We start from the raw sequence: 20460 nt of genomic DNA, 5'->3' as shown, positions 1-20460 counted from the left end.
TAATAATAGCTAATTAATTCCACACTTTTTTGATATAGGCTACTCAATTCAAAATAAAATATTAATGTTTTAATAATATTAATTTCTGATAATCCCAGGTTGATATGGTCACTCAGGACCCAGCACATCGCATGACCAGAACATAAGGATGTCGTTACCTCGACAAAATGATCTCTTGGCCATGACATACTATCAAGTAAACTTTAAATTTAAAGTTTAAATCTAGACTAAAGACATCTCTTTAGTCAAGCATTTACAATACATCTCATAACCTTGTACTCCAGTTATATCAGATCAAATGCACATGATTATCTTTGCTTGAAATATTATGAACAGCAGCATTATTTTTTATTGGTTTTTCTGTTTTATCTTGGGATGCCCATCCCGATCAAGGGAACTAGAGAGTATGTGCGCTTCAGTTTGGATCCAGCCTGAAGACTTCAGATCCCCCAACACATGTGAAGAGACGGTGCCAACTCCTACGAGGACTTCAGATGACACAAACTCTGAATCAACATGCAGCAATGTTAAATTTGTAGGCAAATCATTATGTTCACAACTTGTAATAATCACTTCAATGAGATCATTTGTCTGCCTAAAATGTATATGATGTTAGCTGCGTGATTTGTATACATTTTTTTAAATTATTACTTGGACACAGATATGGAACACAGACTTGGAAACGATATGAATTGTGAAAAGCCCTATTCAAATAAATGTGAATTGAATTGAAGAGGATGACAAACAATTGAGGAGGAGCATTACGAGAAAAGAAGTGGGCAGGTGAGTTATGAAAGGAGTAACTTGAGAAGCACAACTATAAAAGGGACTGTAAGAATCGCTTGGTACCAAATTACCACCAGCATCCATTCTGCAAAGGAACAGAGTGACTGCGTGAAGATGTGGAGATCAACGTGTGTGACTTTGGCCCTGCTCATGTGTGTAAAAGGTAAGGTCTCATGATAGCCTATATCTAATAAAGCGAGGATAACTGTTAACAAAGACATAATACAATGTCAATTGTTGAATAGTTGGGGAAAAGAAGGCTGCTAATTGTGTGTATTGTGCGAAATTAAACCTGTTTGCCCAGAGATGTTTTCCGCATGTTCAGTCTCACAAGTTTAATCTACCATTATTAGAGCAAGGATCTCTGGCAGTGTCATTATTAAGGGAAACGCTTGAGGGAAATTACTTGAATTTTTCTAATTTCTTTCTGCCCTTGCAGGTTCACTTTCTCAGCTCAATGGTAAGAGCCTTTTTCTTTCTGCAGATGTTGACATCAAGTCAAATAGTTAATGTAGATATGCTTCTGTGAACAATCTCTCTCCCCCCCCCCTCTCTCTCTCTCACTCTCTCACTCTCACTCATAGTTTGTGGACAAGCCCCTCTAAACACCCGTATTGTGGGTGGTGTGAACGCTCCCGACGGGTCGTGGCCGTGGCAGGTCAGTCTGCACAGCTCTACCTATGGAGGTCATTTTTGCGGAGGATCCCTCATCAACAGTGAATGGGTGCTGACGGCAGCTCACTGTTTACCTGGGTAAAATTCACCCAAACACGCATATGCTGTTATTTAGTTTTCATTGGTAAAATGTACTTGGTATCTTGTTTTGTTCTTTTCTCACTTCCATGTTCTCTGACTGTATTCAGTGTCAGCACGTCCAGTCTGCGTGTGTACTTGGGAAGGAGGACACAGCAAGGATCCAATGCCAATGAAGTCATGAGAACTGTGAGAACGCAAATCGTTCACAGCTCTTACAACAGCAACACAAATGACAATGACATCGCTCTGCTGCGCCTGTCCTCCACCGTTACCTTCAATAACTACATTAAACCTGTTTGTCTGGCAGCCCAGAGCAGCGTCTTCAGTGCCGGCACCAGCAGCTGGATCACAGGATGGGGAGACGTTCAATCTGGAGGTCGAAAACACACACAAACTCATACATTTACACTTGCATTAACTTATAACATAATTTATTTATAATTATGTGTGTGTTTGTGTACGTTCAGTGAACCTACCTGCTCCTGGGACTCTGCAGGAAACGATGGTTCCAGTCGTGACCAACACTCAATGTAATAATCTGCTGGGTTCTGGATCTGTTACCAACAACATGATCTGTGCTGGTTTAACGCAGGGAGGCAAAGACACCTGCCAGGTACAACAAACCCCAACCAGATTATTACTACAAATAATATAAGTTTGTACAGCTACTGTATAATATATAATGCACTTCAAGATATACTGCATATTTCTGGGATTCACATTGCTCAATTGGTGTAAATGCTTGATGTTGAATTGCTTCAGTAGTGTAAATATGAAACACAACAAGGGTTGTAGTGCTCCTGTGGGGCACAGGTTAACTGTCCTATCCTAATAAAAAAGTCCCCAAATAAATAAATAAAAACATCTCCTTTGTCTTTATTTTTGTCCCTCTCATAGGGTGACTCTGGGGGTCCAATGGTGAGTCAGCAGTGTACAGTGTGGGTTCAGGCTGGTATCACCAGCTGGGGGTATGGCTGTGCCGATCCCAACTCTCCTGGGGTTTACACTCGCGTGTCTCGATATCAGTCTTGGATCACGAACAACATCGGTCAGAACCTGCCGGGATTTGTCACCTTCAACCCCCCAAACTCATGTTCCTCTGCCAGCCTAAGTAAAACTCTCTCTCGGACACCTACACACAGATATCCACTCAAAGCATACTTGTTTGATTAATGTGTGTTTGTTAATGTGTGATTGTTTGTTTGTGTGCGCAGCCTCAACCTCCTGTAGGGGAAGATGCAACGAGAAGTACAACCCTTCAAATCGCTGCAACTGCAATACTAACTGCACAACAAAATGCTGCAGTGATTATAGACAGCGTTGTGTCGGTAAGCCCAAACATTCAATTCCATAAAAGAAACACAAACATACTTCACTTATAAAAGAGGTGCTAGTCACTAATGGTGCTAGTCACTTTCCAAGATTACTTTACTTTTTTGCAATTACTTTTAATTGACTGGTCTTGAGGTGATTGTTGATGGACGTATGAAGTAAGTGTTTTTGTCTTCATTTCGAACAGTATCTATTGGTTTGTATTATATTCATTTAAAACCTAACAAAAGTTATTTTTGTGAAATGTCTTGCTTTAAAAAAAAAAAAGTATTTATTTAAAATAAATGCCACTTTAATTTTTTGTATATAATGATTTTGTTATATATGCGGATATACAGATCCAAATATGTTTTATTACTGCACACCATAACATGCATTAAACAAACTTTGCATGTCCAAAAAGTAAAGACCAAAAGTAACTCTTTCTTGCTCCAACTCACTTTTGTTTTTGTGTCTCTACAGTGTGAAGTATGTCAACTCCCTGGATTATTCAAAAACAGGCTTATAAGCATAAAACATCTTTATCTGCCTGTTCTGCCAGAGATTTTACTTCAGCGCTGCTTTGGAAACTTTGGAAACGTTGCACAGTGCAAACAGTCTGTCAAAGATCTGCTGCACTGACTTCACTCAGGGGTGTAAATGTATATTGTTTAAGTTTAACATAAGCACTTACCTCACTCTATTAGTAGAGTCTATTTACCTCTCTCTTTTGTTTTTCTCTTTTCTCTCTTTCCAGTTGTAGCATGTAACCTAGCTGGTTTATTAATTGTATAGGCACTTAAAATATTTCTGCTGACAAATAAGTGGGTATTACTTTGAGTTTAAATTCATATTTATTTCACCGAATTCTTAAACAGGTAATTATATTAAGGCTTATTCTGTATAAAGATGTCATTGCTTTATCAGAATCAATAAATACTTCAAAACACAGTTTTAATGTTGTTTTATTAACAAAGTTCAGGAGGAACATCCCTCCGCTACCTCACTATTGGCTGGTTCCTATCCCAGCCAGGGATAGGGGAGAGTAGCTACTCTGTGTTCAGACCAAATTCTTAGCTCTGAGCCCTACCCAGGACAGTACGCCAGCATGCCCGATAAACTTAAAGGTTGATTGCTTAAAGGATAATTCCGGTATTTAACACCTTGAGTCTATATTGTAGTTTGTTTTGGATGAACAAGAGTGGTGGACAAAATTTTTTTGACAATGGTTCCTCTTTCGAGTTTTTGACTATAAAAGAATTGGCCATGGACCCATTTAACCCATTCGTGCATTCTTGTCATTCATGCGTCATCTTCCATTTATTTTTTGCAAGTCATTATTTTGCTTCGCTTTATCATTATTGTGTTTGTGCATTTTGGGGGGCTGAGCAATGAGGGGAGGGGTGTGTTTGTTTGGATTGATTTAAAATTTCAACAGTGTTCAACAACGATTTTAAAATTGCATACTGCACCTTTAAAGGGCTTCTTTCCAAATTCATACATAGTAACTGTAAAACTTGTAAAAAGCATTCACGTCACCGTAGAACTCATTGGATGTCTTGTTTTTGGAATAAAATTTGAGAAACTCAGGACAATTTTTGGGGCAGAGCATAAAACCAAAATGACTAATGCTATAATTCAAGTTTAGTGTCAGTGTCCAGAAAGAGAATATTAGGCTATCTTAACAATACAGACAAATCGGTCTGATGCTGAAAAGATGGCGTTTAACAAACCAAATATGGAGGAGCCTAGATCTAGAAGAAAAAGGATGAAGGAAGGAGAACACAATTTAGCCTTCTTACATTGAATAACTGTTACTGAATACACAATATAAAAAAAAATATGTGTTAAAATGATGTTCAACCAACCAACACTGAGTTAGAGGAACTTCAGAATTTGTTACATAAGTTGATGAATTGCTCCAATTACATAATAGTCCTGGAACCAATTAAACTGATCTATTTCAGTTAAAATCCACATATATCATCATAGCACATGCTATGAACATAACTTATTTAAGCTCATAAATTTAATGAACAAGTATATTTGTCAGTGGCATTACCACAGCCATTGCTTACAGGGTCAATGTAGTGTTTACCTTCATGTATCTCTTCAGCACAATGATAACCACAAATTTTTTTAACCCTAACACTAACATTTGAAATTTCCAATATGATCAAGACTATTTACAAGTTACTACAAATTGTACAACTTTTGAAAATTAAAGTGTAAGCAGTAAACTACATATCAGACATATCAGGCAGAAAATGCGCTAACTTACCCTAAAACTGATTTGCATACAAGGCCATATCTTAAATAGTTAGTTTCCAGCTTTTGTTTTCGTTCCTTGAACCGGTTCAGTGCCCTGATTGCTGATCTTGTGTAAGTCTTTTCTGCGTAATAATGGTTGTGTCATCTGACAATAAGTTGCCATACGTAATCATTCACTGCAGCTCACTGTCTGTGTCTGAAAATAAAGGGCATTATTTGTCATGGCTTTAGTATGTTTTTTTCTTTATGCATGTGTTACCAGAAATAAAGCAAGGAAAGAAAGACTAAAAGAAAAAAGACAGAAAGTATGTGTTGTCATGATGTCTTAAGATATTTTCCTTTGGCATTCCACATTTTTGCTTTTTCTTCTGAAATATGATGTTTTATTAACAAAGTTCGGGAGGAGCACGTTCAGATAAATTAATGCAAGTGAAGAGCACTCAGCAATCAATGGTAAGAGGTATACATACACTCAGCAGTCTCACCTCATCCCATTGACAGTTTTCCAGCATCCCTCCACCACCCCTTCTCCACGCTTCTAGTCCTAAGCACTTACATAGGGGGGGGGAGTACTCTGGGTTCGGGCCGAACTCCGAGCTCGGAGCCCTCCCTCCGGACAGCACGCCAAATATGCATTCAACTTTACCCCCTCAATATGTAAGTGTGAACTCGTGAAACACTTGTTGGGCCAGTTTGAAATTCTTTTGAAAAACTACGAACTATCAAATGAGCAGAAAGCTATCAATTTCTAAAAATGCAGGGACGTGCAGAGAGTTCCTCAGGGACTCAAATGTAAAAAGGGGCATAGCATAGCCTATAATAGGCCTATAGAAAAAAGCTGTATATATATATGCTTTGCATCACAGAAATAAATGATATTTTTAAAGTATATTAAAATTGAAAACCATTATTTTAAATTGTCTGTATCAATTTAAAATATTTATTTGATTTGATTTATTTGATCAAAAAAAGTTTGATCAAATAAATATAAGTTATTTGCCGTCAGTCAAGACCGAAGCAAGACACACGCAACTTGACACAACGCAACAGAAACGTGGAAATAAACGTAAATTTAGGCTACTTTAGTTTTGTACACGTTGTCATGTTAATTATAATCAAATGCATTTTGTTCTATTGACCACAATATTATCATTGCTATTTTTTTGAGAAGGGCACTTTTTATTAATTTTGAGGGCAGGGGCTCGAGCAAACCAAACCCTCTGCACGTGCCTGTAAAATGTCTCTGTCTGTGACTTCTCTGACAATGACAGATTTGCTGTTGTATGTCTGCACAATCATACCTTAACAATGCCTATACATCAAGTGCAGACAAAAGGTTCTCAGTGAAGAAGAGTGGTTACGTGCTTATCATCTTTGGCATAAAAGAATGTGAAGAATGCAACAGAGTGACAAAAATGGAGGAGGAGCATTACGAGTAAAGAAGTGGGCAGGTGAGTGAGTGACAAGAAGAGCAATTTGAGAAACAACTATATAAAAGGGACTGTAAAAGTCCCTTTGTACCAAATTGCCTCCAGCATCCATTCTGCAAAGGAACAGAGTGACCGTGTGAAGATGTGGAGATCAACGTGTGTGACTTTGGCCCTGCTCATGTGTGTAAAAGGTAAGGATAGCCTATCTATTAAAGCGAGGATAACTGTTAACAAAGACATAATACAGATAAAAAGTGAATATATTTTACAAAAATAATGATAATGAAAATAATGACTCATTAACAATTTTATAGATTGTTTACTTTTGATATTTAACCATTTGAAGCGTGCGATCGCACCGGTGAGATTAGAACGTTTAGTCTGCGTTTGCGCTCTTATATAGCCTACTGTCTATGGCTGTTGATGGCAGCGCTAGCCATCATCTATCCTCCTTAGCCTACTACCACAAGTCCACAACTTTCTGTGTTGTTAATAACCATATAATGTTTATTTAATTTTTCTGACATTTAAATATAGATAGGCCTAAGTACTAGCAAAAATCATGTATAGTTTGATAAATATACCTACACTGATGACTGTAGAAGCAATTATCCTTTCAAATGAATTTAACGAGTCCGACGTGTTTTATTGATATCCGATTTTCTACACATTGCGTAGTATACTCTAATGTTAGATAGGCTATTGAATAGTGCCCCAAAGTTGTCATTATAAAGTTTTAATACAAATAATAATAGTTATTTTTATTTGAGGTTATAGTTTTTCCACATTTAAACCGTTTTGATGTCAGAACCCTCCCTCCCGAAGTGGTGCCACTTCAAAATAAGTGCATGACTCATTAACATGAAATGTGCAATTCAGTAGCCTAGCCTATAGGCTTATAGGGGGAATTTCCAAACGGAAGTGTTCTGCCCTACTCCATTCGAAGGGCAGAGCCCTTGATGTGGGGACATTGGAGGGAGCAGGGCACTTGCTGATTAGCTCTTCTTATGACAGAAATGTATTTATTATTGCAACATAACGGTTGCAAATAAATATATTTATAGAATAACCCATGTAATGTTAAATAAGTTTAATAAAAAATGTATGTGTTAGGTAATGCAGGGTCCAAAGTTGAGACTGCACATTTTAAAGTTGAGAGCAATACTCTCACACACAGGCTATTTTAAAAACTTTTTTAACGTGTGTGTGTGTGTGTGTGTGTGTGTCTCTGCTCTCAACTTTAAAATGTGCAGTCTAATCTTTGGACCCTACATTACCTAACACATTTCTTACTCTGTTACTTATGAAACTTATTTAAACATTACATGGGTGATTCTATAATTGGAGATACATTTTGGATTTCAAAAAGTTAAAGTCCCCCTGTAATCAATAATTGTATCCTTTAAAGGGTCACTGTCGCCAAAATGCAACCTAAGGTCTTTTTGTTTATCTACAGAGGGAAACTTTTGTTTAAAAAGCATAATTAAACTCTTGTGTACACAGAGTTTACTAAAAAGAAAGATTTTGAACAACTGTAGCTGTCAGCCGGTATTTTGTCAGTCAAAAATAGTCGATCTCCAAATGCAACTTAATAGGGAGGAGAGTAAAGATGGAAAGCTCCTAAAGCTTAGTTCCACATAAATTCACGGATAATTTGTTGTGACTGACAAAATGCCGGCGGACACAGCTACAGTGAGTTGTTCAAAATCTTTCTTTTTAGTAAACTCTGTGTACACAAACAATGTTCTCAATGCTCGAGTTCATTTCACGAGTTCACACTTACATATAATTTGAAGGGGTAAAGTTTAATGCGTATTTGGCGTGCTGTCCGGAGGGAGGGCTCCGAGCTCAGAGTTCGGCCCAAACCCAGAGTACTGTATGTGTTTAGGACTAGAAGCGTGGAGAAGGGGTTCTCCCTTATATATACCATTTTGGTATATACCTCTTACCATTGATTGCTGAGTGCTCTCCACTTGTGTTAATTATCTGTGTTAATTATCGGAACGTGCTCCTCCCGAACCTTGTTAATAAAACATCATGTGTAGAGCCTCAGGGGATACTTCGAGCAAAGTTTCATGTTGTGTCGAGTCTTCTTAGACTCTTAGATTTTTGATGATATACGTGCCCTAGCTCTCCCATTCAAAAGGACATTTGGCCTGAAAACTTAAAACTTAAAAGTGGTGTTTCCATTCTAATTATACTTTTAAACTAAAGTTTGCCGTCGGGTAGATCAACAAAAAGACCCTAGGTTGCAGTTTGGTGACAGTTACCCTTTGAAACTCATCTTTGATCACCAGAACTACTTTGTGGTGGTGGTAAATTAAACGTGATACCTCAAAATCGCGTTGCATTGTAGAATATGGAGCTGCCTGAAGTGTAGGCCTACATAGGTAGGTAGCTATAGGCTACATCACAGGTGTCGGAGTCAGTTCCTGGAGGGCCACAGCCCTACAGAGTTTAGTCCCAACCCTGCTTCAACACACACACACCTGCAATTTTCAAATTAGCATGAAGGAATTGATTAGCTGATCAGGTGTTTTTAAAAAAATGTTTAGGGTTGAAGCTAAACTCTGCAGGGCTCTGGCCCTCCAGGAACTGACTCCGACACCCCTGGGCTACATGATAGGTCAAATTCGAGGGGTCGATCGATACAGACAAATGAGGCAACATCGTTACTCTACCTTGGAAACAGAATTGACCATTTTAAACTTTTTCGTGACATCGTGACATTCGTGACATACTGACTGCACTTGATAATACGAAATAAAATAAAAGTAAAAAAAAAAAAAAAACATTTTTAGCCAAAAACTCCACTTGCTAGCATAAATGCTAAGAGCATGTGGCACTAATGAAATCATGATTAAAATACCTTTAATTAATTAAACCACTGTGATCAGTGATCAATTTATATTGGTAACAATTTCGATGTTTAACAAAACAACTCTTGATAGGCTACAATAACTTTTTAGATTAAACTATTTTCTCATAAAGAGCACACATACCTTTCAGTGCTTCAGATCTTGAGGTAAAGTGACATCATTTTCTGTATATTAGTTGTGGGAGATAATTCCACCCACTTAAAGGCAAAGTATGGTACAGTATAGCAGAATTGACGCAAGATTTATGGACACACATTTTTATAAGATAAATGTTATTTTTTAAACAATATAATGTTGTATAATTAGGAACATTTATATTTAGGGCTTTTATTAATAAAATAAATGAAATATTACCAAAATAAAAGTAAAATAAAATATTAACAGAGATAATCTGTTAAATTGACTTTCTGGGCAATATTTTAATAATCCAATTTTTTTTTATTTCTTTTGTTACTTTAAAGAAACCTATAAATGTTTTCCATTGTGAGCCACACCTACAGGCAGGCATATGGAATGTGCTTGCAAGATGTCTCTTGCTGAATAGGGAAAGAAGGCTGCTTTATATTGCGTTATTAAACCTGTTTGCCCAGAGATGTTTTCCGCATGTTCAGTCTCTCAAGTTTAATCTACCATTATCAGAGCAAGGATCTCTGGCAGTGTCATTATTAAGGGAAACGCTTAATTGATTTTTTTCTAATTTCTTTCTGCCCTTGCAGGTTCACTTTCTCAGCTGAATGGTAAGAGCTTTTCTCTTTCTTCAGATGTTGACATCAAGTCAATTAGTTAGATATGCTTCTGTGAACAATCTCTCTCTCTCTCTCTCTCTCTCATAGTTTGTGGACAAGCCCCTCTAAACACCCGTATTGTGGGTGGTGTGAACGCTCCCGACGGGTCGTGGCCGTGGCAGGTCAGTCTGCACAGCTCTACCTATGGAGGTCATTTTTGCGGAGGATCTCTCATCAACAGTGAATGGGTGCTGACGGCAGCTCACTGTTTACCTGGGTAAAATTCACCCAAACACGCATATGCTGTTATTTAGTTTTCATTGGTAAAATGTACTTGGTATCTTGTTTTGTTCTTTTCTCACTTCCATGTACTCTGACTGTATTCAGTGTCAGCACGTCCAGTCTGCGTGTGTACTTGGGAAGGAGGACACAGCAAGGATCCAATGCCAATGAAGTCATGAGAACTGTGAGAACGCAAATCGTTCACAGCTCTTACAACAGCAACACAAATGACAATGACATCGCTCTGCTGCGCCTGTCCTCCACCGTTACCTTCAATAACTACATTAAACCTGTTTGTCTGGCAGCCCAGAGCAGCGTCTTCAGTGCCGGCACCAGCAGCTGGATCACAGGATGGGGAGACGTTCAATCTGGAGGTTGAAAACACACACAAACTCATAAATTTACACTTGCATTAACTTATAACATCATTTATTTATAATTATGTGTGTGTTTGTGTACGTTCAGTGAACCTACCTGCTCCTGGGACTCTGCAGGAAACGATGGTTCCAGTCGTGGACAACACTCAATGTAATAATCTGCTGGGTTCTGGATCTGTTACCAACAACATGATCTGTGCTGGTTTAACACAGGGAGGCAAAGACACCTGCCAGGTACAACAAACCCCAACCAGATTATTACTACAAATAATATAAGTTTGGACAGCTACTGTATAACATTCAAGACAGCACTTTAAAACCTACTGTATATTTCTCATTTAGTGTAAATGCTTGATGTTTAATAGCTCCAGTAGTGTAAATATATATGAAACGCATGGGCTGAAATGCTCCTTTGGGGCACAGGTTGGAGTACGGACCCAGACTGTCATTTTCCTGGTGCATGTAACTGTCCCATCTTGTTAAAATAGTCCCATCCCCAAAAAAACGAACATCTCCTTTGTCTTTCTTTTTGTCCCTCTCGTAGGGTGACTCTGGAGGTCCAATGGTGAGTCAGCAGTGTACAGTGTGGGTTCTGGCTGGTATCACCAGCTGGGGGTATGGCTGTGCCGAGCCCAACGCTCCTGGGGTTTACACTCGCGTGTCTCGATATCAGTCTTGGATCAAGAACAACATCGTTCAGAACCTGCCGGGATTTGTCACCTTCAACCCCCCAAACTCATGTTCCTCTGCCAGCCGAAGTAAAACTCTCTCTCGGACACCTACACACAGATATCCACTCAAAGCATACTTGTTTGATTAATGCTTGTTTGTGTGCGCAGCCTCAACCTCCTGTAGGGGAAGATGCAACGAGAAGTACAACCGTTCAAATCGCTGCAACTGCAATACTAACTGCACAACAAAATGCTGCAGTGATTATAGACAGCGTTGTGCCGGTAAGCCCAAACATTCAATTCCAGAATACACAAAGAAACACAAACATACTTCACTTATAAAAGAGTTGTTGTCTTACAAGCAAAATATCAAACCACGTGGCATCTGCAAACTAATGGTGCTAGTCACTTTTAATTGACTGGTCTTGAGGTGATTGTTAATGGAAGTATATAGGAAATCAGTGTTTTGTCTTTATTTTGAAAAGTATTGTTTTGTATTAATTTCACAAGTTCACCTGCCTATTCAGCCGTAAATGTTTGGCTTGAGGCTTGGCTCAAACTCTTAGTTTAAAAAAAAAAAAAAACTATAATGGAACTGCGCATAGGAGGAGAAAGAAAAATATAGGGGGAGAAGGAGGGCTGCCTGAAGAATTTGTCAATGGGATGACACGGTGTCTACTGTTTATATAGTAGGCCTACGCTCGTAATGATGATTGACGGGACTGAATGTTTTAGGCTCTTCCCGAACCTACGTTTGGAACCTCGTTTATGTTCAACCTAAAATTCTTGAAATGTCTTGCTTTAAAAATATTTTTTATTTAAAATAAATGCCACTTGCTTTGATATGTTTTATTATTTTATTATTACCAGTTTATTTGGTGACCATGTTTTATTGTAACAATAAAATGTAGATTTATAACATGCATTAAACATAGGCTACACTTTGCATGTCCAAAAAGTAAAGACCAAAAGGAAATCTTTCTTCCTTCAACTCACTTTTGTTTTTGTGTCTCTACAGTGTGAAGTATATCATAACTCCCTGGATTATTCAAAAACAGGCTTATAAGCACCTCACAAGGTGATAAAACATCTTTATCTGCCTGTTCTGCCAGAGATTTTACATCAGCGCTGCTTTGGAAACGTTGCACAGTGCAAACAGTCTGTCAAAGATCTGCTGCACAGACTTCACTCAGGGGTGTAAATGTATATTGTTTAAGTTTAACAACAGCACTTACCTCACTCTATTAGTAGAGTCTATTTACCTCTCTCTTTTGTTTTTCTCTCTTTCCAGTTGTAGCATGTAACCTGCTAGATTAATTGTAGAAAAATCTTAATTTAGCTTTTTTTATGTACATTTCTTGAATTTCTACATTTTAAAAAATGTTTATATATTAATTATATGGAAATTAATATGTATGTCTTCATTTGTGATCACAGTATGTTTCTGCTGAACAATTAGTGGGAATTTCTTTGAGTTTAAATTCATTATGTCACTAAATTCTTGAACATAGATAGTTTTTATAATAAGCAATGTATAAATAATGATATCCTGGATTTGATTAATCATTAAATACTTTTAAACACTGTCTGTCTAATGCTGTAATAAATCTCTCCAAAAGGGAACAATGTGTATACAGTAAGTTACATAGGCCTACATATCACAAATTACACACTTCGGTCCCGTTTATACGTACATGGTTATTTTGAAAAACGGGGACATTTCCACGATTCTTTCTAAAAACTCCGGAGAGTTGAAATTTTGGAAAAATTAGAAAAACGGAGGTAGCCGACGTAACAAACGTGACTATTTTCAGGATTCTGATTGGCTAAGGTGGGCTTGAGCTTCTCGTTACACTGCCACCTACAGGTTTGGAATGCTCTTCACGGCATATACACGGGTTCGTGTACTCCACTTTTCTGAAAACTGACACCTGTCTGTAATTATCAAGTCCTCCTGAAAATCTTAATTAGCTGGTTCAGGTGTGTTTGATTAGGGTTGGTGGTGCTGAACTTTGCAGGATGGACGGTAGATCTCTAGGAACAGGATTGGGACATTCAAAGAATGGTGTTGCAGTCTCCAGACTCCATGAATGACGTATATAAGAAATTAGTTTTAAATATTGCATATTTATATTTAGTATGACTGTTTACCAGTGAATTATTCAAACTGGCCATGTCAGTCACATGTCAGGCTTTTCAAGAATTAAAATGATCTTATTTTGCACAAAACTCCTTATTGCACAACTCACAAAACATCATTAAATGTGTTCATGTGCCAGAATTATCGTAATTACAAGCTGAAATAATTTCTATAGCTGTACAATATCCTTGATATTACTTGACTTCAGTTGTGTGTCCCAAATGACAGTGACACACTATGCACAACGCACTGGGTAGTCTACTCTTGGTTTTATAAGGTTACTTTTTCATCCAGCATCGGTGTCTGATAGCTCTTCTCCTTCTGCTATAACTAAAGCTACTACCATTGAGTGCATGAAGTGTCAAACATTCCACACTTTATTTGGGAGGGGTTAAATAAGTTCATTATCCAGGTGTTTAAAGTGCACTTTCTTGTTGTAATTTTTAGTGTGAATACTCTAATCACACCATTTATACATAAGGGCATAGAATAGTTCACTTAATTAGGCTACATTTAATTAATGGACACATTTTTCTTACTATACTTTGTTGGAAGTTGGAAAAAATGTACAAGTTGGAAATGGAAACCAGTCCTCGTCCTCTCTTTCTGTCTATCCCCTTCATCCACTCAAAACAACCATATTTAGTAATCAAGATACAACACACCTTCATTCTTAAAGATGTGCACATGGCAGCTTCAGAGGTCAAATGTCAGCGGATGAAACTATTGTGTAAATACCTGTAATCATGTCTGTCTGTTTTGTCTGAGTGGAAAGATGGATGAAGATCAGTCAAAGTGCACTAATGAACAACTTAAATTACATTAAACTGACTTTAGTGACTACAAATTAGTTGAATCTTGCATAACTTATTAAAAAAGGTTGAAAACTGCTTAACTTATTTTGATAAGCTAAAGCATTGTAAAAACATGTACTCATAACTTATTGATCATATAATTTTTACAGTAAATATGCAAGAAAAACAAATCTTACAGTGTCATAAATATTTAGTATTCCAAGAGCATAAAAATCATGCTAAAGTGTATCTGTCTGTCTGTCTGTCTGGCTTGCTTTCTGAACCTGCCATTGTACAAATATTGTTGGCTCTATGACGAATTGGTTTTGATTCTCAGTTGTATGTCACTTGGGATAATAGCATCTGCTAAATGCATTAATGTTTTGGGGTGTTTGGGTGGTTTAGTTGTAAAGCATGCTTATCTTGAGCAAATACAGCTGTGCCATCATGATTTAGAGATTTAATTTCTGCAAAGCTGAAATTGAAATTTATACCAAGTTCATTATGTCATTCTCTCCTGCCACTGATTTCCTTAATTTATGGACATGTAAGAAACTTTACAAGCAAATAAACTGGGAGTGTTGCCGCAATTCAGTATGCACCGTTTATCAGCCAAACTGCTTGTATAAGTATATTTTGGTGTGTATTGTGTAAACACTTTGTTCTCTGTCATATTGTGCTGGTATCATAAACCTTCATTAAAAAACCAAACTGACAATAATGTTTCAGCGAAGATGGTTGTTAGAATTGTTTGAACAGTTTCAACCTTTAATGACTTATTACGTAAAAGAGGAAGAAGACAACAGTGATTTCAAGGATGACAGAAATTCAAAATTTTATTTGATTAGCCAAGCTGCTTTCTGTGAATGAAAAAAAAGAGTTGAATCATCAAAGTAGAAAGTTTGCGTATTTTGCAAAGTTTGCAAAGTTTTTTTACCAACTTTCCTTTTCTTTGTTGCTTCATATCTATTGGCAAAATACCATTACTGTGTAAATTTCTTCCAGGATTGTGAAACAGGGTTGAGTTGGCTCACATCTGAGCATGAACGTCTCAAACACACGCACACATGCAGTGTTAAAACATCAGGCGGACAAAACTATGAGGCGGTGGAGGCGTGGCTGGAGGGTCTATTTTAAAAAACAGAGAATAAAGACATTTGTACGCAGAGACAAACAGTGCTAAATGAAAAGGGGAACAAAGTAGGGATAGCTATAAAATCAGGAAGGAGGTAAGAAAGAGAACCAGAGAATAGAGGATGGACGCCACAGCGGTAGCAAGGTAAGTCACTGACAGCCAAATATATATATTTTTTTTTTTTACTAATGAATCTTTTAACTGTTTTTTTTTCTTTTTTTTTCCCTGACAATCGTTCTACATTTAATTTTAGCTTATAGCCTATATTTCTAAATGTGCTGACACAGACAGAGATAGTTCACCTAAAAATGTAAAACATGTCACCATTTAGTTGCTCAAGTTGTTTCAATCCTGTATGACTTTCTTTCTTCTGAAGTGCTCTGTGTGGTTAATCAAAATATCTTATTTCAAATTTTGGGTGAACCTGTCCATCCTTTTAATTTCTTATGAGTTAAGCACACCAAAATAATTTACACAATTTACTCTCATCTAATGAGAGATAACTAAAGGATAAATAATTGTACAACATACTAAGAAATAAAGAGCAATGTTGTTCTGAATATTTCTGTGATCCGCACATGAGTGGGTATAATTGTCTTGTGTTTAACTTGAAGTGCTTTAAGTCGAACACACCTGTGGACTATGGGCCTTTCAAAACACACTTTTGCAATTTTCAATAATTCAACAAAAATTTATTTCGGCCCTCACAGATAATATTCCATAGTAAAGAAAAAATATACATAACAACCGAAAAAGGTGTTGGCCTATGCTTATTATACCCTTTAGACATGATTATTTATTAATGAGCATCACTTTCCTCTCTGGATTTGATTCATACAAAATAAACAAACAGTTACATAAGACAATTTCCAAAATTTAAATAAATTATTACAAAGGTGTTTATCAGAGATTATTACAGTAGTTTACTTATGACAGACACAAATTATTCAAATTGAGTTGTATAATTATTCATCACCTTGTTTTAAAAAAGATTCTTGTGAGTGAAGTACACAATTTTAATTTCTTATCACAATTATTCCATAGGTTTACCCCTTTAACAGGTATACATCGTTACAGAGCTTTATTTTGATTTTCAATACTTTGCATTTTAAAATAAACTTCTAAATGTCTGGTCATTAGTCCCATGTAACAAAATGGTGGTGCTTCCAATTAAGTGATACGAAGCTTTATCAATTTGTTTTACTACCAAATTACATGTAATATCTGGTCTTGCTTTTAACTTTAACTTACAGTGGAATGTTTCTGTGTGTGAAAAAATGTGATTAAATGTGAATGTAAATGTGATTTCGGGGCACTTGCGATCTGGGTATATTTTTTTATAAAATATTTTAAAATGTAATGATTTAATTGAATGTGTGTCTCAGTTTATATTAAGATTAAAAGGCATTCTATTAAAATCTCCACATTTGTTGTCCATTTAGCTCAAATGTTGAATTGTGGCAGTTTTGAAGTGAGAAGTAAAAGCGAGATTTCAGAGGTGTTTTAGGCAACAGGATGTGGTGTGACCTTAAATTGTGGCATCCAGTCACAGGTCCACAAAGAATAATGAAACCAGCAGCCCTTAAAGTGAAATGTGGTCAATAAAACACTAATGTGCTAAAGATGTGCTTTGAGGCCACGTGGATGTTACATTGATATTTGATGAGCTTAACCTTTCGTATCTTTTTAGGATGTGGAACGACACAGATTCTCTGAGAAATGATTCCTTTTCTTGTGCGTCGCCCTCTGTGGAGGGCTACCGTTATTTTGGCGTCCTCTTGGGATCGGCTGTGACCATTGTGGGAACCATAGGGAATATTCTGACGGTGCTCGCCTTTGCTACTGATGTCAACCTGAGGACACGTTTCAATGTTCTCATAGTAAATCTTGCCTTCGCTGACCTCCTATACTGCACCATGCTCCAACCTGTCAGTGTTGACTCATACCTGCACCTGCACTGGAGGGGCGGAGCCACATGGTGCCGGATGTTTGGACTCCTACTGTTCCTGTCCAACAGCGTGTCCATTATAACATTATGCCTCATCGCAATGAGCCGTTACCTGGTTGTTGCGCATCGCACTTCTCGCTGTGCCCGTCTGCTCCTGTCCCACCGTGGAGTGGCGGTGCTCCTCGTCTCCTCCTGGGTACTGGGCCTGGTCAGTTTCGCCCCACTTTGGCCCGTCTACGTGTTCGCCCCGCAAGTGTGCACCTGCAGTTTTCACCGCACTAAGGGCCGGCCCTACACCACCGTGCTGCTTTTCATGTACTTCTTCCTGGGCCTTGGTTGTGTGGGTCTTTTCTACTTTCTGATCTACCGTAAGGTGAGCGTAGCCGCCAAGGCTTTCCTGAAGTACAGGCCCAGTCGCCACTCATCAAAGCGCAAGAGGGCTGAAGCCGAAGGGACTACAGATGACAGCGGGATCAGTGCCGGAGCCTCAAACACTCAAAGCTGTGAGATCAGCAATGAAGGGGCGGGAGCAGAGCAGCAAAAGAACAGCGCTCAAGAAGGCCACACAACCACACAAGAGTCAAAAAACTCCATAAGTACAATTCAAAGTTCCTCAAATGGGGTAGAAACATCTTCTAAACCAGCTCCGGTAGCAATCCAGATCACTCCTGCTGCCAACTCAGGAGAGGACAGTGAATTTAAACGCGTGACTCGGATGTGTTTCACAGTCTTTTTGTGTTTTGTTGGCTGCTTTGCACCATTTCTGCTGCTAAATGTTGCCGATAAGGCAAATCGCGCACCCCAGGTCGTTCATATGTTTTGTGCAAACCTGACTTGGTTAAATAGTTGCATTAACCCGTTGTTGTATGCAGCCATGAACCGGCAGTTTAACCAGGCCTATAAAGACCTGCTAGGCAAAGCTATGCATCCACTAACCTGGATATGGAGAACCCGTTGGTACTCAATGAGATAAGCGATAATGAAGAATTATACTGCAATTCATTTCAATCTGAATATGACTGAAAGCTACTGCTATTAATTGATCTTGCTCTATATATGTTCAGTGATTTCACGTATAATGCGTAATGAAATATGGAGATGCACTCATTGCATATTTATTATAGGAGAACATCACAGTTCTCAGGTTTCTCTTTGTTAAGTTCCAACAGTGTATTTGCATGTATAGTTATATTTTCCATTTTATTTTCCATTCACTTTTTATGTTGTCAGATTTAGCTAGTGATGGTCTGTAAGCATTTCTTTTTTTAAGCATTGGGATTTTCCCACAAACGTGTCATTTCCTCTTTTATTCTGATTGCACATAGGCAGAGTAATGTGTGCCACCACCACAGGAATGATTCATAATGACATAAAGAACATTTGTTACCTCACGCACAAATGAAAATGTAAATTTGAAGCGGGGTGATGGAGAAAACAAGAACAGACATGCCTCACTGCTTCATTTATTACCTCATATGTGAAACCACAAGAGTTTCTTGTCCTCTTTTGCTTCCTGTGGTGTTTCTATACTGTTTAAGCTGGACCTCTAACATATGAAATAAGAGGTTGAATTTGTGAATATGTGTTGCACATCATGTTAGTGTTCTACAATTAAAACAAAAAAAGATAACTCATGTATTTTGATTTTTCTGAATTGCTTCTTTTGAAATAAAGAAAATTGAAATGTAAAGTCAGCAAAAATGCTTTTTGTGGCAGAGAACGTATACGCTCTTGCTTGTTGAAACCAAAAATTATACAGACACCAGATATAATTTTTTATATTTTTTTACTAGTGGGTGCAGGACACTATTGTTCATTTATGTAAGTGAGGATAGCAAAATAAAAAAACTGACATATTATTCCCAAAAATTCTTCATACAGTGGGCTACCGAAGTTTATAAAAATCTGGGACCAAAAATCATTTAGACACTTTGACCTGACCATATTTTTCTTATGTGTTTTTTCTTTAATTGCGAATGCGACCTTTTTTTACACCAGAGACTGGACAAAATGTAGTATTTCTTGGGGATTGGTTGACCTAAATTGGTATTATCTAATTGTGAACTTAACAGCTATTCAACCTAAATCTTTTGTGAAACAGTCTAACAGAAGGATGACCAAAACCAGTGATTTGATAACTCTGAGTTCTTGTCATATTTTATTACTATTTTCTAAACTATAGCGAATAAACTGTAATAATGTGAGAAATGTTGAAGGTGTCTGAATAAACTTTGGGTTTACTGTATATGAGCTGCTGGCTAATCAAAGTCCCAAAGTAAACCCAGGCAGCAACATATGTCTGGTGTGTGGAATGCATTTGTACCAGATGTGGGCCGGATCTGGGCCAATACTAGGTTGCTGTCTGGGAAAGTCTGTCCCGATCCCATTCCTTTTCTCCTCACTTTCCTGTGTGGATCTGTAAATAAAAAAATTATAACAAATAATAAATAAATAAAATAAAACAAATAATGGTTTTATCCTGCTTTTACACAATTATATATATATATATATATATATATATATATATATATATATATATATATATATATATATATATATATATATATGTATATATATACAGTCATGGCCAAAATTGTAGGCACCCCTGGTAAATATGATCAAAACTGGCTGTAAAAAATAAATCTGCATTGTTTATCCTTTTGATCTTTCATTCAAAAAATTGCCAAAATTCTAACCTTTCATTGAAGCAAGAGAATTGAAAGTGGGGCTAAATCACATTATGAAATAAATGTTTTTCTCCAAAACACGTTGGCCACAATTATTGGCACCCTTTTATTAAATACTTTTTGCAACCTCCTTTTGCCAAGATAACAGCTCTGAGTTTTCTCCTATAATGCCGGATGAGTTTGGAGAACACCTGACAAGAGATCAGAGACCATTCCTCCATACAGAATCTCTCCAGATCCTGCAGATTCCCAGATCCATGTTGGTGCT

The 20460-nt window shown here is 37.4% G+C and overlaps 2 protein-coding genes across 2 annotated transcripts; both read left to right on the top strand.

The window, feature by feature from the left end:
- Positions 1 to 816: 816 nt before the first annotated feature.
- LOC307006990 (transmembrane protease serine 9-like) lies at positions 817 to 13109 on the top strand. Its single transcript, XM_079628541.1, has 15 exons — positions 817 to 949; positions 1226 to 1246; positions 1371 to 1539; positions 1650 to 1918; positions 2010 to 2155; positions 2440 to 2653; positions 2757 to 2870; positions 6635 to 6745; positions 10150 to 10170; positions 10267 to 10435; positions 10546 to 10814; positions 10906 to 11051; positions 11362 to 11575; positions 11657 to 11770; positions 12507 to 13109. The coding sequence occupies exons 1-15, from the start codon at positions 901 to 903 to the stop codon at positions 12509 to 12511; spliced, it is 2031 nt and encodes a 676-aa protein (XP_079484667.1). The 5' UTR covers positions 817 to 900; the 3' UTR covers positions 12512 to 13109.
- A 2468-nt stretch (positions 13110 to 15577) lies between these two features.
- On the top strand, positions 15578 to 19925 carry gpr84 (G protein-coupled receptor 84). The gene is made up of 2 exons (XM_079629004.1): positions 15578 to 15701; positions 17248 to 19925. The coding sequence occupies exons 1-2, from the start codon at positions 15679 to 15681 to the stop codon at positions 18476 to 18478; spliced, it is 1254 nt and encodes a 417-aa protein (XP_079485130.1). The 5' UTR covers positions 15578 to 15678; the 3' UTR covers positions 18479 to 19925.
- The last annotated feature ends 535 nt before the right edge of the window (positions 19926 to 20460 follow it).

The sequence above is a fragment of the Phoxinus phoxinus genome, assembly GCF_949152265.1.
Source record: "Phoxinus phoxinus genome assembly, chromosome: 11".
In the NCBI taxonomy this organism is placed as follows: domain Eukaryota; kingdom Metazoa; phylum Chordata; class Actinopteri; order Cypriniformes; family Leuciscidae; genus Phoxinus; species Phoxinus phoxinus.
This window is presented reverse-complemented; position numbering and strand designations above follow the sequence as displayed.